This window comes from Olea europaea, unplaced genomic scaffold, assembly GCF_002742605.1.
Source record: "Olea europaea var. sylvestris unplaced genomic scaffold, O_europaea_v1 scaffold770, whole genome shotgun sequence".
Lineage (NCBI taxonomy): Eukaryota > Viridiplantae > Streptophyta > Magnoliopsida > Lamiales > Oleaceae > Olea > Olea europaea.
The window spans coordinates 371501-389288 of NW_019266118.1; the positions used below are offsets into that span (position 1 = coordinate 371501).

Consider the following 17788-nt stretch of genomic DNA (forward strand, 5'->3'; position numbering starts at 1 on the left):
TCAGCTTATCTACAGATCGTTTCTGCATTTTCACAATATGAGTACGAGAGACAAGTGTCACTATGTTTCTTTGATTTTCTACACGATGTGGACACCAATACTCCAGCCAACTTAGGTTGATGCAAGTCAATATAATGGAAACAATGAAGCAGCATCTCCCGCTGATATCATGCAGCAGAATATGATCAGTTTCTTTTAAATGATTCAATAAAACTCTTACCTGTAAATAAATGTTTCATGCATGATCTCATTATCATTGATAATTCACCTTTCCATAGCTTAGCAGCCTTGTACTTTCTCTCAATTCAACCTTGTTTTATTTAATCCTCTTCCTCGAAGCTTATATTGTTCTTCCATCCATGCATGCTGTCAAAGGTAGACGCATGGCTTGTAAATCTCAGTCACCTTTGTTGAAAATTGAAACTCTTTCTCTATATTTTACATATCAATCTTGTAAATTTATGATGTCTCAGGTACGTGTTGCTGAATATAGCAATGTGCGCAGCCAACTAAATGCCATAAACCGTAAGCAAGCTGGAAGGTATGCCTATGTTTTTTTTTGAGATTATACACTTCATCTTCTGCTTGTTCAATTTAAGTGTATATATTCTGCACACGTAGAATGTTTGATTATGTTTTGTGAGATTATTAGCAGGTCGTCTTAGGAATATAATTTACATTGTAAATTGTATTACTAGTGGACGAAATTTGCCCTGTATGACAATATAATTTTATCATAGTTCATTGACATAATTTCTTTTGCAGCCTGGCTATTCGTGACCTGTCCAATTTGGTGAAGCCACAGGATATTGTTACTTCAGAACATTTGACAACCCTACTTGCAATTGTTCCAAAGTATTCACAGAAAGATTGGCTATCAAGCTACGAGGGACTCACATCCTATGTAGTAAGAACTCTATTTTCTATATCTTCCTCTACCAATTCACTCTTTCACTCTTGCCCTGTATGATGTCCCTTCTACGTGTCAGCTCTCAATGCCACTTAAATTTTGAATTGTGGTTGCACTGACCGTAGTAAAGATGCTTCTATTCTGCATTCTTCCAAGTGATACAGTGCTTAAAGCAATTATGTTAAAAGGTTTTTTAGTCTGTCATATGAGAATTCATTTTGCTTCCATAAATTCTAGTTTTTGATTGAACTACTTGTTTTAGGTCCCCAGATCCTCCAAGAAGCTACACGAGGACAATGAATATGCTCTATTTACTGTAACCTTATTCAATCGTGATGCTGACAATTTCAGAATCAAGGCACGCGAAAGAAATTTCCAAGTGAGTGGGCTATGTAGTATCTCATGGTCGTGCTAACTGTTGCATCTCCTTTTTTATTACTTTCGAGAGTATCTTATGTAATTTGATGTTGGATGAAGTCCTGATGAATGTTTATTGTTGTGTGATGTAGATTCGTGATTTTGAGTATAATACAGAAACACAAGAGACCCGGAAGCAGGAGCTTGATAAACTTACACAAGACCAGGAAACATTTAGAAGCTCTCTGTTGCAATGGTGCTATACCAGTTATGGAGAGGTACCCTCTTCACAGTTTGATCTAGAAAGCTCTCGAAATTTTGTCATCACTTTCAATTTCTTAAATCCTTTTCACTGCATTTTGAAACTTGTTGAACTACATTTTCATTTTAACCAGAGAAAAGTGGATCATGCTCTAGGATTTTAAAATTACTTCCATGGGTGTTTGCCCTTTTCTCAAAGGAGATTGAAGTTGATTATGATCTAAGACTGATTGAAGGTTGTTCCTGAGAAATAGTACATATTTTAAACAGGTTAATTAAAACTGATCTTATAATCTGCAAACTGTGTCCAACTGATTTTTGATAACAAAGTGTGGCACATTTGTTCTTCAGATATGGCTAAACTTGCTAAGAAATCAAGGCACTCTCCTTTTAGGTTGCATTACACTATATGTTGGTAGACAAATAAGCAGGTTTGGTTACCTGAAGACGGTCTCTAGAATTGTGAATCAAATTTGAGATTGACTTAACCCTATTAGTTTGTTTTCTTCTTAATATATCATTTTCTTGTGCAACTTCGATTCTTTTCTTGGTAGTATTTTTGTTTACATTTTTTTTAATCTCTATGGTGGATTTTGTTGGAACAGAGGCCTTAATAAATTCATTTATTGCAAGCTTAATTGGTTGTAGAGCTGTTATTCCTAATGGAGAATAACTTGTACAGTGAACTTATGAGGAGTAGAAAAGAACTTGCATGTGGTGGGTGGAAAGTCTGTGTGGAATAACTTTAGAAATAACGAGTGTGGTACTTAGTAGGCAAGAAGATGTGGGATAAAAAACTAAGTTGGAATATTTTGCTACATGGGATAAATTGTTATTGTTCAAATCAAACTTGTTTTGTCAGTTTACAACAACAACAGCAAAAGGGACTTAGCCCATTGAATTAAAATCAAATTTTGGGAATAAAATGAAACCAGTTTCCATTTGCACATGTACGTTCTATTCCAATTTCTGATTTCCCTTTGTCTTGTGGAAGTTCTGTTGCTTTTGGAGGTTGGATTTAAGTATAGTGACTAACGAGGTAAGAAATGTCATGTTTAGTGCTGATTTTGTAAGAAAATAAAGTTTGGAGACTAAAATAGGGTCTCACCCACAAGATCAGAGCCCAAATAGGTTTTGTCTTTAAGAAGTTGTTGATATGAAGAGACATCTAGAGATAATACCTCCTTCTAGAAGTACGCCCGGGGGGGGTGGGGGGTCAATAGCAACTATCATTTAGAATGCAGCAACTTCTTTGGGTCTTAGTATGCTTCTCTTTAAAATTCATCTCTTGGTCCCTGCAGGTTTTCAGCTCCTGGATGCACTTCTGTGCTGTACGTGTCTTCACCGAAAGCATTCTACGATATGGTCTGCCACCGTCATTTTTGGTAATTAATTTTCCCCTTCCGTGATTAATTTTCTCCTGACTTGCTTCTTCTTCTTTTCTTTCTTTCTTTTTTTTTTTTTTTTTTTTTTTTTTTTTTTTTTTTTTTTTTTTTTTTTTTTTTTTTTTTTTTTTTTTTTTTTTTTTTAATTTCTTTTTCTTTTTCATGTATCTTCTTCTGTTACTTAAATTGCTGTGATCAGAGATAATGACATTTTATTTCAGTCTGTTGTGTTGTCACCATCCGTGAAAAGTGAGAAGAAAGTTCGTTCGATTCTTGAGGGATTCTGTGATAATTCAAACAGGTACTATATTTGATTTCTTCTAAGCTACTTATTTCTTTCATGTACTAGATGCAGCCTTTTATAATAATAGACCACAACCGTGATATCATGGACTACGTTGCAAGTCTAATTCGAATGAGTAGGCCCTCTCCTAGTTGAACTTTGATGTTGTGTAATGAGATACAGAGCACGTTCATAATTGTCTGTTCACAATAATTTCGCCATCCAGGATAGATTGAAAATAGTACTGAATTTTGTTCGCTGCATATAACTTATTTTGCAACCATAATGAAAGAATTTGTGATGTTAACTTCCTGTAATTATGCTACAGATCGTGACAGAAAGTTCTGTAGGAAGGACAGACAGATTTAAAGCTTTAATGTCATAATTTATATTACTGTTAAATGGAATTGCCCATTTAGTTCTCTTCTTTAGCCAACATGGTTTTCCTTAGGGTCAAGTCTTTGATGGTCCTAGGATGCAAACGTTTGATAGAAAGAATACTTCTGTTAATATATTCTTTGTAACTGCAGCACTTACTGGAAAAGTGAGGAAGACGGAGGAGGGATGGGTGGTATTGCAGGCGATGCAGATTCACATCCTTATGTCTCCTTCACAATAAATCTCATTTAAGCTGAGGTATTGAATTGTGCTGTTCATTTCTCGATCTGTGTGAATTTAGTTGGCTCCAAAATAAGGACAGATGCGACTTTTGTATTGTAGAGTAAATTATTCTATTCATTATGTTTGTCCAGAAGTACATGCTGCTTGTAAAACATCATCTGAGTCTCTAGAAGTTTTTCAAATTGTAGCAGTTATCATCATTGTCCATTTATGTTTTGTTTTCCATATGTGTTGGAGCCATAAATATAATGTATTGTCAGTCTTGAGTTCTCTAACTACATATTAGTTATCCAAATTTATGGTAGCATTCTTTTTTTCTTTTTCTTTTTTAAAATCTACTGAGGCTCCGAGTACTTGTGGCAGTGTCAACTTGGAGACACTGGTGGCTTGCCTAGTAGAAAAAAATAATTGTCCATCTTACTGTCCAGGGCTACATATTGAACATACTAATGGACTTGATTATCATTTTTAATTGGGGTATCGACATTCAAGCACAGAGCACACAGTACACAGTCTACACTCCCACAATGTACCTTTGTTACTTGAATGTGCATCAGACATGTTATGGAGGCAGGGGAAAACTGATTATATTATAGTACAATAGCATAGGGGTTTGTAATCAATGAGGCTGCGATTGTATCTGTATCTGTCATTTACATGATTGTCTGGTCTTAGAATCTGAACATTTGATGATTAGAAATATGAGCGATTAATTGGTAAACATTCATGTACTTGATGCCCTGCCCAGGGGAATACCCAACTCCTACCTCTGTTAGCTTTTTGTCCGAATCGTTTTCTAGGTGATCCGTCCAGAAGAGCTATTTGAAAGCAACTCCTACAGTGTCGAGAATTTTTTTTTTTTTTTTTTTTTTTAACTTATGAATAAAATGTTAATCAAACTCTTATTCCAACATAAAAATAAGTGAAGAATAGATGCTCAAATTAAAGCACGAATGCTTACGTGAAGTTGTCCAAAATGATGTAAAAAATGAAAGAGTACTTCGATTAATGATCGATGAGCAGTTTTATTACCTTCTCTGCAAGACCGTTATTTTCTTCTCTTGGACGGCTTCTTAACCTCAACATTTTTGCACCTTCGGGGCTTCTTTCCTTTCGGTTCCTTCATATCCTAATTGATTCTAAGTTAAACGTAAATCTTGTTTAAAAAGTAAATTCATTAGTCCAATGACAACAAATTAAGCCTTTTAATAAGTATCGAGTCACCTATGTGCATCTTTTTTCATTTTTCTGTCAAGGTCATTGCTTGTTCTGCTGGAGGATTCAAGACTACTAAATCCTTAACAATGAATCTGTGTCATGCTAATATTGACCTCCCTCTTGTAATAATATAGTTCTTATCATTTGGAGCCACTTTAAATTTATTAAAAAATAGTTTTTCGATGACTTAGCGAAATGTGTATGGGAAATTTCCATTTGTACAGAATTTCAGTTCACAAAATTCTGTTAGAGCAGACACATGTGGGCCCTATGTATGATAAAAAATGTCAAAAAATATCACCCACCCGCACCCACTGTGAGTTATCTGGAACAATTCTATTACTTTCCTGTCTGTAAGTGCAGCACGCCTCATGTGTATGGGTTCATGTTGAAAAAATTGACAAATTATGGAATTAGACTTAGACTACCAGAAAGTCACTATTGCTATGCTGTACTTTCCGTATGGAGAAATGCAGAGAAGCTCAAAATTTTGAATTCAAGAACTCTAACAACAAGAGTGAAGTTGAAGACTGTAAATATATGGACTCATGTTGGTTTTGAGACCCTTACAATGTCTCTAAAGAGTGAACTAGAACTATTTTAGGATGGCTTTTAGAGTTGAATTGTACATTGACTTTTGGTATGGTTCTAAATCTTTTCTAGGCTAATTTTACGAAGGCAGAAAATGCAAATTTTTTAGAGTAGAACCCTCCACTTGTAGCTCCAACGGTATATAGGGTCAACTTTATAAGATTATATAGTGGAATTTGTTTTAAAGATGATGAGAACGTGAACTTTGAGAAATTTGTGCTTCGCAATATGTTGACCTAATTTATATAAATATGACAACTTGACCAAGTAGAATGATGGTCTTTCAAGTGGAGAGCACCACTTCATCCATATTTCGTCGTACTATTAGGTTAAGAGCCATTGTCAAGAATTCTCAAATAAATATTTATACTTATAGTACTTTATCCCCCAACGACTTTACTGTATATTTGATACATTGAACTGGATATAAATAAATAAGAGAGGAGCAATAATTGCGTGCCTAAAAAGCAAAGGAAATGAGCATATTATTACAAGCCGACCCAACTCTTTGGATTCAAACTCTTAAATTTAAATTCCTTTTTTTTTTTTTTTTTTAAATCTTGATTTTAATCCCTATCAAACAAGAGCAAATTTTGTGTTCTACAGAGGAAGGAACAAAATAATCCTTCTAAACAGCAAACATAACTCCAAAATCTTAACATAACAATCAAATAAATACTACTATTATATAGTGTATAATCCCTATCCGCATATCCATCCTGGAGAGGTCTCTGGTCATTCATTTACTACAAAAAGATTGCATTTCTCGAAGCAGAATCATAAGCTTTTGGCTTTAGTTCTTTGCAGGAGCAGGACTTCCACCTCCCGTGGTTGGCCTGCAAGAATATCGGGATCAAATTATTGTTATACATGAAAAATATATAGATTCCTACAAAGTTCCTTGATGAAGATTAGATTACTAATGACATTTTCGGTAGGGCAGATTAGATAGCTTTTGAAAGTATTAAGAGAAAAAACTATCTAAACATGTCCTAAAATAATTAACTTAAACGTGTTAGAGATATGGAGGGGGTTGGGGTGGGGGTTGGGATTGGGATTGGGATTGGGAAGAAGAAACTTACAGGCCAACAAAAACCTTGAAAGCATCATAAATGCCCCATTGAGCTCCAGTAAGGGTTCCAATCATGACTATACGAAGAGGGAGACCTCGGGTGCACAGACCCCATAAGCCTAGCTTGTTCACAGCCTGGAAAATTACAATTAAGATAACATGTACTGGGAAATTATCGGAAAAGAATGTGAATTTGATGAAGAGAATACGAGTCTTGATACTCACGTCACCAACTGTTGCTCCCTTGGCATTGTTGAGGAATGACACCAAGTTATCAGCAGGGTGTGACACGATAGCACATAATACTCCAGCCATATAGCCACCGGCAAAACTAACACCAAGCTGCAAATTTTTGCTGCACTGCTCTTTTGGAGTCGGGATGGCATGCTTGTATATTTGTTCCACAATATTCTCAAAAGTCGAGAACTTCATCATTGTATCTGCAAGAAACCCAATGCGATCACTAGTGATCCTTCCAGGCTGAACTAACACACTAGCGCACGTGCATGAACACAAACACCAGTCTAAAGCTCAGAAAGAATCTGAAAGAGTAATGTTAAGTTGGCTTACATGGAATCTGACGTCCCCAGAGTGGAACAATCCCCTTATAGAGTCTGTAATAGCACGTTGTAAAAGTCTTCGATGTTATCAAAATTTGTTAACAATAAACTCAAAGTGCATGTTTGGTACGCAGTATTAGATCATACTGAACAGTATAATAGATAGTCTTATTATTATTATTATTATTATTTTTTTTTTTTTGCATATCTAATAGTCTACTACCGTCTAATCGACCTTACGAGAACTATCACGAAGGTCAAGGAAAAAATGAGTCGTAATTACATGTAAAGATTGTACGTACCCAGCAGCGCCTTCAGCCCTAACAAACTTGGGAAATCCATCAGAGAAGCCTCTTGCAAAGCCAGGTTGAGTCTGCACACGAACCTTAACCGCCTCAAATGGACAAAGGGCAACATCGGCAATGAGTTCAGCAGAAGCAGATCCTGCGAGGTAGATCAAGGTCTTATACTTGGCTGCATTCTCGGGACCAGCAATGTCGGAGTAGTACTTCTTGAAAAATTCGTAGAATCCAAACTTGCAAGCCCCCTGTGCGCTGTATCCAAGCAGGGTTGGCACCCAACCCCTGAAAAAACCTTTAACTCCCTGCTCCTTCAGCAGAACTCCAAAACCAGAGCTAATGCCCTTATACTTTGAAGGATCAATCTGAAAAATGAAGAAGGATGTAAATTTGATATGAACAAGGATCAGGAAATGTATTTCTTTGAAACTGTTGCTTTTTTCTCTGTATGATCTGCATGTTTGGCTAAAAAAGTTACTTTTTTAGGAATTTAGATAAGCTAATTTAACCTGCATGTTACACTTGACGAGATCAAGTGGGGTGACAGCCATATGAGTGAGCCCACAACTCAATATCCCTCCAGCCGTGCAGGCGCCATAATATGCCGGCGAAAACATCTTTATACTACTCTCTCTCGGCGCCGGGATCAAAAAATCTCTCTTAATCCCAGCCGTTGATGATGCTGACGAAATTGAATCAGACTGTGCAGGTAAATTCACATTCTTCATCAGATTCTTCTCCATCCCTTTCGATGTCAACAATGATGAATAAAGAAATGTTGGGATCAGAGATTGTCGTGTGTTTTCCATGTCTGAAAATTAAGCACTGAAATGCAACTCTCTGTTTGAAACTTAACAGAAAGAAAACTGGAAAAAATTAATCTATTTTCTTGGGTTAAAAGGGTATTATTGAAGGAATTCGATTTGCGTTTGTTTAAGGGGAAGAAGAAAGAGTAAAACACGGGAGTCCGAGGAAACGGGAGAGGTCAGAAATGGCTAAGGTTTCTCCTTTCTTTGCGCGCCTTTTTGGAATGTTGGGTTGGATAGGAATACGTTGTTTTTGACTGGTTTTTCTGGTGCACCGATTTTGAATTAGGAAAAGTTGGCTTTTGTGACACGAAGATTTCCACTTGTACGAAAAATTGTTCCATAAAATTCTACCTGAAGTCTCACATGTGTGGGACTCATGTTCTGATAAAAAATGTCAAAAAATCTCTCCATCCACCCCCTGCCATATCTATGCCCTATCGCTTCTGTGTGTACAATTTCTGTACACACAACAAGCTTCTCGAGATATTTCAAATATCAAGGGTTGAGTTTCCTATTTCTTTTCTTCCTTGTCTCCTCAATCTATTGCCTATGTTATAAAATCCAATCTTTAAATTTCTATAATTCTACAATCAATCTTCAATAACAAAAAACCATCTAAATCTCATTAGAATCAATCTTCAAGAATGAAATATCATCTAAATCTGCAGAATCGTTATGCGGTCTTGTAAAAACAACTTCAGAGCTACGGCCGGCTAAAATTTCAAATTGGGATGGATTATTTTACCTTTTATTTGAGCTAAAATCATTTTTTAAGTAAGCTAAAATTTCAAATTGGGATGAACTTAAATATTTTATAAATCGGGTTAATATATCATGTTTTTCGTATTTAGACAGAGAATTTTTTCCCTATCTTTACTTTGGACAACCGCCACAGGTAAAGTCTGCGATTTATTAAAATTTGGATTTTGACTCCATATCTTAGCATATCCCTTATATTGCAAATTGATTGAGCCCATGTTTGAGCTCCATTATGAAGTTTTTGGGCAAAAAAAAAAAAAAAAACAAGTATTTGGTAATAATGATTTTTTTGAAGAACGTGAGGTTAAAAAAGAAAGAAAAATTTTAGATTACGTATAATATTATTTTATTAAATAATGTATTGTTGAAAAGAAGAGAAGAAAGAATATATTATTGAATTAATGGAGTCCAAACGGGGGCTTAATAAAATTTGGATGAATTATGTTGTTGGAGAATAATTGTGCAATAAATTTAGGATCGATTTACTCCTTTTTAAAGATTAGGAGCATCTTACTACTAAAACAATATATTAGGGACAAATACTACAATTATTTATTTATTTATTGCTTTTTAACAAATATAAATCAAGCCATCGTATTTGCATAGGGAGTTTAATCCAGTCATTTTTTTCCCCTTTAAGAAGTCACTTATTTTTAGGGTGGCTTATTTTCAAGCATAACTGAAGAAGTCGTACACATAAATTTACATACAAAACTTGTTTGTCTTCAAACATTCGATTGCATGAAAATGTATTTAATTGGTCCTTGAATTTTTCCATTTGCTTATCCTTGTCTTTAGACAAAGAAATCGACTAAGTCAATACTACACGATTCACAATATAAATGATAATCGTTTGAATAAAAAACAAAGAATAACATCCAACTTAAATATTTTTGGCCGAAGAACTTGGGTTTTATGCATATAATAAAACTAGATCTCGATCTAATTCATCAAATGTGTAAAGTCAAGACTTGTAATTCTGAAATATTTTATGCAGAACGCGCTTACCAAATTTTTTAATATCGTCTTGTGGAGTTGACTTCTACTTATGCTGATCCCAGTTGAATTTCCACTTGGTTTCTTGGTGAAAAAGTTCCTCCAACAACTCCCAAGGCCAGCTTTTTGCTCATACTTTCCCTGTTCATTTTATATACAAGGTAAGAATATTGATCGTAGGGGTGGCTGACACGCAGAACACACACATTGACGGTGGAAATGGCCTATCTTGTGGCGGTTATGGTGGTGGTAGCCGCCGCTCTTGTACCAGTCTCCGCCGGGAAAACATATATTGTAGGGGACAGATTAGGGTGGACTGTTCCTCCTGAAGGCGTTGTGGCGTACTCCAACTGGGCTTCCCAACATAAATTCATGGCTGGCGACATTCTCGGTAATCTTGGATTTCATGTCTGAATTCTATCTTTTCTTCTGATAAATAAGTGCTACAATTACTGGAGATGATTTCTAAATTTATAGAGAACCAATTTGTGTTATAAATACAGAGTCATCATTAGTGGTTTGAATCGTCATAATAAATAGAGACTGGTTAGAGAAAATTAAGGTTTGCGAGTTTTATCTTGACAGTATCAGGCGTGAATGTAATATCACATTTAGTCGAACCTCAATAAATCTTTCGTTTTCTTGTGTGTCTTTCATTACTACGATTTTATTATTCTTGGTGATATAGACTCGGAATTTCTAATTCTCAACAAATCTGTCTTGTAGTGTTCAATTTTACTAATGGACACTCGGTGGCCACAGTTTCGACAGACGATTTTGATTCTTGCAACACTGATAATGCTGAAAGTGTCAAACTAAATGGTCCAGCAAACTACACGCTAGATGCTGGTGATACTTATTTCATTTGCCTCGTGGATGACCATTGCGTCCAAGGACAACAGTTAGCAATCACGGCTTCTGCCACCGGATCTCCGACAAGCAGCCCATCTCCAAGGCCGTCCGCTAGTGGCCCATCAGGCAGCATCACCCCTCCACCTCCCCCGGAACGATCATTTGCCACCAGAGTTTTTACTATTTCTTCTATCGTCTCTATGTCTCTTGTGATAGTCAACTTTTTTTAGCAAAACTTTACTGTTCTAGATAATGAGTTTTCGATGTTACCTTACATTCAACTATTATTGATTCTGTTATCTTCAAAATTAACGTCTAACAAATACAGATTTAAACATGACATATAAAACAATGTACCAAACATATCATTTATGTCTTATTCACAATTTCCAATTATACGTGCCGAGTACTAAGTTTTGAATATTAAGATTTGAGATTCTATTTTAAAAGGTTAATATTGTCAAGAGTAGTAACTTAAACTCTTATAAGTTGGTTTATATTTTCATTATTATTTAATGTGAGTTTTTTTTCCCTTAACATGCTCTCACAAGATGATGACTTATTTGAGTAAAACCAAACTTGAAATTTGTATGCTCATTTTTTTTGGGAAAATTGCAGCCGAGGTACCAAACCTTTCATTTATTAGCAGACTTTGCCCAATCCTTTAGTTTGTGCCTCCCACAGTTTCAAACATTTCAAAAATATGGACCGGGGGTTCAAATGGATGGAAACCGTCCGTTTGACCGTTAATTGACAAAGAATAGTAAATGTTGACCTATTTTGACTAAATTGAAAAGGGTAAAATGGTAACTTGATAATTATCATATTAAATAAATTGAAAAAAAAATCAAAAAATCAAAAAAAAAAAAAAAAAGTAAAAAAAAAAAAAAAAAGTAAAAAAAAAAAAAAAAAGTAAAAAAAAAAAAAAAAAGTAAAAAAAAAAAAAAAAATTAAAAAAAAAATCAAAAAATCAAAAAAAAAAAAAAAACTAAGAAAAAATTCAAAACTAATACTGCCCCCACCCCACCCCACATTTCCTCCTCCTCCTTCTCCGGCCAGCCACACCGTGGTAGCCATTGACACCGCCACCACTCACTCAATGCCAGAAAAACCACCGGATCTTGACATCACCAACACCTCCTAATCCCACTCTACATCCCATACCAGAAAATAGCAATAATTGGTTGAAAATCAGGCATATTTCATGCACAAAAAATCATCACTGCGCACGGCCGTTCCTCCAATTCTGGCCAATCCTTCAACACCCATAGCCTAACTTCGTTACAGGCAGTTAATGCTTCCCTAGACGAGCAGTTCCATGGCCCCAAATCATCAAGAAACGGTTTAAATCAGAAATAAAATGTAATAGACCGGACCAGTAAAGTTTTCCCCATTCATTCGGTGATACAAGAAAAAATCTGTATAAGCACTCACAAATTGGACCAGTAAAGTTTTTCCCATTCATTTTGTGTTAAACACAAAGCATTCGATGAGAATACATGTGAAATCGGTTTCAATGGTGGCCGAAAAACACTGGTTTTCGATCGATAGAAACGTGGTTTTTGGTCCACAGAAACACTGTCGCTCATTTTTTGCTGGGGCTTGGGATGCAGCTTCAAGCAGTTGAGTCGTCAACAGCGATGGTTTTGGGCTGGGCAGTGGGATACGGTGCGATGGGGTGGGTTGTGGTGAAGAAGATGACCCTATTTTAATTTATTTTCTTAATTTTTTAATTTTTTGATTTTTTCTTTATTTTTTGATTTTTTTTGAATTTATTTAATATGGTAATTATCAAATTACCATTTTACCCTTTCCAATTTAGTCAAAATAGGTCAACATTTACTATTCTTGGTCAACTAACTGTCAACTGGATGGATTTCATCAATTTGGATCCCCGGTGTATATTTTTGAAAGGTTTGGAACTGTGGCTGGCACAAACTAAAGGTTTAGGCAAAGTCTGCTAATAAATGAAAAGTTTGGTACCTCGGCTGTAATTTTACCTTTTTTTTTTTTTTTAGTTTAAATAGAATCTAATAACTCGTTGGAATTTAATAAGTTCTTATACCATAACACCTATTATTTGAGATTCTAATTTTTTGAATAATAATTTTTTTTTTTGGGAGAATGGATGATTGAAAAAGAAAGAATTTTTTATTTATTTAAGTATAATATTATTTTATTGAAAAACGTATTATTGAACAGAGTACAATGAAAAACGTATTAAAATTTTATGGGGTCAAACAAGGGCCAAGATTTAGAGTTCCATCGTAAAGGTCAATCTTGCTAAGAGGAGTAGTGCAAACCCTATAAGTTAATCTATATTTGCATCTTTATTTGATATGAGATTTTATCTCTTAACATTCAATACATTTCAAAGGACATTTTTAGGGTAATTAGCACAAAACGTCCATGTCTTTCAATATTATTACACAAAATGTCCATACCTTTCATTTTATTTTTTTTACATTTTTATCCCTATTTCACCTTTCATTTTGGAAAAAGTTTTTTCACCAATTTTTAACATAATATGATCAATATACCCTTCTATTTAAATAAAAAAATAAAAAAATAATAAATTGCAATCTTACTCCTAAACTTTTTAAAATGTGCAAATGAGTTGAAATAAATTATTAAAATACTAAAAATAAAAGAATAAAAATTCTTTCTCTCTCCTCTTCTTCTCTTCCCCCGCCCACCGCCTCCTTCACCACTAAATGGGGTCACCATCTTAAAAAGCCAAAAAACTCAGGCCAACCACCTCATGAACTGTCAAACCTCCATACCATCGGAAAGTCTTTACTTCTTTCTACACATGCCATCCAACATCCAACCTTTACGTCTACAAATTTGGTCAGAATTGCAAGTCAAAATATCCAACTCGTGAATACAAATACTGATGGCACTACCTGTTCTGACAAGACCTATGTCATTCCTAACACACTAATCGACTATACTCATCATGGTGCCTCTCTTCATAGTCTTAAAACATCAATAGATGCACAAAATCGAAATCTACAGCAACAGCTTTCAATTTTTAATTAGGCAATTATTGGCCTGAAATTATGGGGCATATTAGAATGAAATTGATGGAAGTCCATCTGTAGCACCAGTGTGGTGTGATGAGGCGAAGTTGGAATGGGTTGATTTTAATAATATAAATTTGTTGTTTGTACAATTTGTTTATGGGAAAGTGTTTGGGGGTCGAAGGCAGTTGTTTGTGACGTGAGCTTTGATAAGGTTGTGGTTGGTGAGATGGAGGCCGACAGCTCCATGAATGTGAAGTTATTTTTTGTGGGGTCATTTGCACTTTTTAAGAAGTTCAGGGGTAAGATTGCAATTTTTTTATTTTCTTTGTTTTTTGCTTTATTTAAATAGGAGGATATATTGGTCATTTTAATTTAAAATTTGGTGAAAATGACGTTTTCCGTAATGAAATGTGAAAATAGGGATGTAAATGCCAAAAAAATAAAAAGTAAAAAATGTTTTGTACAGTAATATTGAATAAACATTTTGTGCTAATTACCCAATATTTTTATATAAGATAAATAATGCACAGACACAAATTAGGGAAAATTTCACAATTGATCTTCAACTTATGGTCCATCTAGCATGTTGGTCTCTAGTTTTGATCATCAATCTCAATTCTTGCACAAGTAGTATCAAACAACAGAAACCAGTAAATTATGCGTTATAATCAGGGCCGGTCCTGGGCTGAGGCATTTGAGGCCTCAGCCTCAGGCCCAAAACCCTTAGGGGGCCCAATTTTGCTTCAATTTTTTTTTTTTTTTTTTTTTAAATAGTTAGCCAAAACCCCTTGGGGGGCCAATTTTTCTTTTAATTTTTTTTTTTTTTTTTTTTTTGGGGGATAGTTTTGGATTTTGGATGTTATTTTAATTTTGTATTGTTTTCGTAAACTTGTAATGCTCAAATTTTTGCGTACATAATTGAAAATATTATTAGATTTTTACGTAAATTTTTAAGTTGATTTCGTCCGGAGGCTCAATTTACGGACCTCGCCTCGGGCCTCCATTATCACAGGACCGGCCCTGGTTATAATGCTACATAAATTGCATGTGGAGATCTGTTTCGACAGTAATATGAATACAAACAAATAATTTTAATAATAATAAATAAAAAACAAAAAGAAGAAATCAAAAGAAAAAGAAAAAGAAAAAATAAAAATAAAAATGCATGGAATCACTCTTGAATTGCACGAGAATTTCGTGTTGATTATTCTTTTAGATAAAGTCCGTCACAATAAGCCCTGGCCGCTGATTGTTTCTTTGTCTTTTCCTTATTTTTTTATTTAATTTTCTTTTACTTATTTTTGTTTTGATCTTAAATAAGAATATAGTCATCCTTCCAACAAAAATCTTAACTTTTATTTAAGATTTAAGCCCCGTTTGGGAGTGATTGTTTACCCCGAAAAATTAATTTTTTGACTGTTATTTCACAATTTCAGCGGTAATTTTTTATTTTTTTTCTTTTATAGGTGGCCTCCACTTTTCTCCCATATATCAAAAAATCAATTCTCAAAATCACTACCGAACAGGCCCTTAGACGGTTTTCATATTCTAGTACTACTTGTGCAAAAACAATAAAAAGTTGAGGATCACATTGTCCTAATTTAGAAATTACAGACCAACTTGCTACATCATTGAGTAGTTTGGGATCTCCGCTTCAAATTTTCCATCAAGTAGATCCAATTGTTAGGCCAGCCCAGTACAGTAAGTTCTGAATAAACTCCGCCCAACATTCCACAGATAGTCCAAAAGAGAGCCCATAGCGCCTCTTCAACGGAGATAATTCGTACTCGATCCCATTTCCCTTCTATAAGCAGAAAAATCAAAATATTATCTTCAATTGTAATCTTGAATCTAATCAAATCAGGCTGCAATTAGAGCTATCAAATCCTACATCTCAGGTAAATATTTGCCTTGAAAGGTTTCGTTTTTGGTAAATGTTATGAATTTGATCTGATTTTCCGTTCTTCTATAGTGATCTCTGCTTATTACTTTATAAATCTTGAATTTTATTCAGTCACGTTGAACCTCTTATTTTTAATATATGGAATGGGTGTTTGATAAATCAAATACGCGAGTAACGAAATTGTCGCATAGCTTGTTTGGATCAGCGTGGAAGGAGAAAATAATTTAAAGTTTTGCAGATTTTATTGTTACCAGTGTTTATGAAGTATGTAAGTTATGATTGGATATTAGTATTTTTCTAATTGGAATAGAAGAAATCCACTTTAAGCAATGATGACAGGATCTATAAGTGGTGCAATATATTATATGAAGTGTAAAAGCGAGTTCTTGATTATAGGATGCTTAGAAATCAGCTTTTGAATTATTTACCTTTTATTCTTTGTTTTTTCCCCCTATTTTTCGTCTATTTTAATTTATTAGGAGTGAAATATAATTCTGAGAGCATTTTTGTTTTAATTTGTTTTATTTTAGGCTGGTCAGATCGCCAGCATTTGTTGGCCAATTGATCCATGTTTGAACTGAAATGAAATGAATATATTGGAAATGACAGGCTAGAAGCACATACGTTGCAGCAGAAGAAGACATATTTTATCTTTTTGGCTAGGTTCCCTTGTGCGTTCCAAGTTTAGTTAATGGCTACCTTAGGGTTGATTTTTGAAAATTCAGTGAAAGTTGCATTGGATTGGTTAAAATTTGCTCTTGATGCCTCATCTGTACGAGCTGTTGTCTTTGGAGTTCCCATTGGAGGTATACTGAAAATCACAGATATTTTATTTTTCTCATTTCAATATGTTTTGAAATAACGTAACTATTTCCTCACTGTTCTTTAGGCCATCTATTTATGGAGGGTCTGCTTTTAGTGGTAATTCTTTTCCTGTTATCTCAGAAAAGTTACCGGCCACCCAAAAGACCATTGACAGAGAAGGTTTGTTTTATTCATATGGAGTATAAGTTCTCTGGTCTACCATGTTTCTGTGGCTTCCATACCTAGTCCCATAAATGCTCAGCTTGATTTAACTTATTTGGAGATAGGATGTGTGCACAAGTTGGTTTGCCTTTTTTCCATTTTCTCCCGATTTTATCAGCCATCTTTTATTTAGTTGCAAAATGACTGAAAACACTAATGGATTTGCTGATAAATTATGGGTTTGGGCAAAGATTTGTAACCCTAAACAGATGATCTTAAAATTTGGAGTGATATTATCATCGTCAACATCACGTTCATTGCCACTACCATTTTTAAATAACAGTGATTTAAAACAACTGTTGCTAATTTTTTGTCATTATTGCTATGACGCTGAATGTGACAGCAGTAAAGGTGGGGGTTCAAGGGTGCAGTGTTACTTTCTAGGGCCTAAACATGTGTTGAACATGTCCATAAAGAGACATTCTTGGGCTTATGCATAGAAGAACCTTCCTTTCTAAGTTTAAGAACTGATGCAGACTTTGGATATGCAAACAAATACACTGAGTACGATTTTAGCCATTTAGAACACTTTAGGTTTAGCAATTAAAAAATATAGTTTTGAAAACAAAAAGGAACAGTGTTACAAGTTTGGTGTTTATTGCAAGGATACGGTGTTTAAATAAGTTGTTTGTGAGTCAGTTCTACTGTATTTGTTGTTACCGACCTACCTCCTTAATTTCTGATGAACAACTTTACCACGTCGTTATGATCGAAAGAAATGATGTTACAAGTTTGTTGTTAAGTTAGATGATATCATATTTGTTTCCCATTAATATAAGAATGAGAATGAAAAATATAGTCGTTACGAGCCCCACACAAGAGATAGAAATTCAAATATGATGGTTTGATGTGATGAATAA

At 34.7% G+C, this 17788-nt stretch overlaps 4 protein-coding genes across 5 annotated transcripts in view; 3 read left to right on the forward strand and 1 right to left on the reverse strand.

Moving 5' to 3' along the window:
• LOC111391275 (V-type proton ATPase subunit C-like) overlaps positions 1-4092 on the forward strand; it is a 5455-nt gene extending 1363 nt beyond the window's left edge. Inside the window, exons 3-9 of the mRNA XM_023016447.1 lie at positions 279-541; positions 766-907; positions 1173-1289; positions 1420-1545; positions 2830-2913; positions 3135-3214; positions 3727-4092. Of these exons, the coding sequence (XP_022872215.1) occupies positions 279-541; positions 766-907; positions 1173-1289; positions 1420-1545; positions 2830-2913; positions 3135-3214; positions 3727-3826 (912 nt within the window). The 3' untranslated portion in view covers positions 3827-4092. The remainder of the gene's footprint in view (positions 1-278; positions 542-765; positions 908-1172; positions 1290-1419; positions 1546-2829; positions 2914-3134; positions 3215-3726) is intronic.
• A 1962-nt stretch (positions 4093-6054) lies between these two features.
• Positions 6055-8768, reverse strand: LOC111391278 (mitochondrial phosphate carrier protein 3, mitochondrial-like). Its single transcript, XM_023016451.1, has 6 exons — positions 8067-8768; positions 7561-7922; positions 7269-7312; positions 6924-7138; positions 6709-6833; positions 6055-6462 (listed from the first exon to the last, which is right to left on the reverse strand). Exons 1-6 carry the CDS (start codon positions 8364-8366, stop codon positions 6420-6422), a joined length of 1089 nt encoding a protein of 362 aa, XP_022872219.1. The 5' UTR covers positions 8367-8768; the 3' UTR covers positions 6055-6419.
• Positions 8769-10159: 1391 nt separating this feature from the next.
• Positions 10160-11254, forward strand: LOC111391263 (basic blue protein-like). The gene is made up of 2 exons (XM_023016435.1): positions 10160-10512; positions 10848-11254. Exons 1-2 carry the CDS (start codon positions 10341-10343, stop codon positions 11201-11203), a joined length of 528 nt encoding a protein of 175 aa, XP_022872203.1. The 5' UTR covers positions 10160-10340; the 3' UTR covers positions 11204-11254.
• Positions 11255-15697: 4443 nt separating this feature from the next.
• On the forward strand, positions 15698-16967 carry LOC111391276 (long chain base biosynthesis protein 1-like). Of its 2 annotated transcripts, none has more exons than XM_023016449.1 (3): positions 15698-15897; positions 16433-16708; positions 16792-16967. In XM_023016449.1, the coding sequence occupies exons 2-3, from the start codon at positions 16594-16596 to the stop codon at positions 16950-16952; spliced, it is 276 nt and encodes a 91-aa protein (XP_022872217.1). In that variant the 5' UTR covers positions 15698-15897; positions 16433-16593; the 3' UTR covers positions 16953-16967. The 2 variants fall into 2 exon arrangements, with proteins under 2 accessions (XP_022872217.1, XP_022872216.1); XM_023016448.1 differs by having other exon boundaries at positions 15707-15897; positions 16512-16708.
• The last annotated feature ends 821 nt before the right edge of the window (positions 16968-17788 follow it).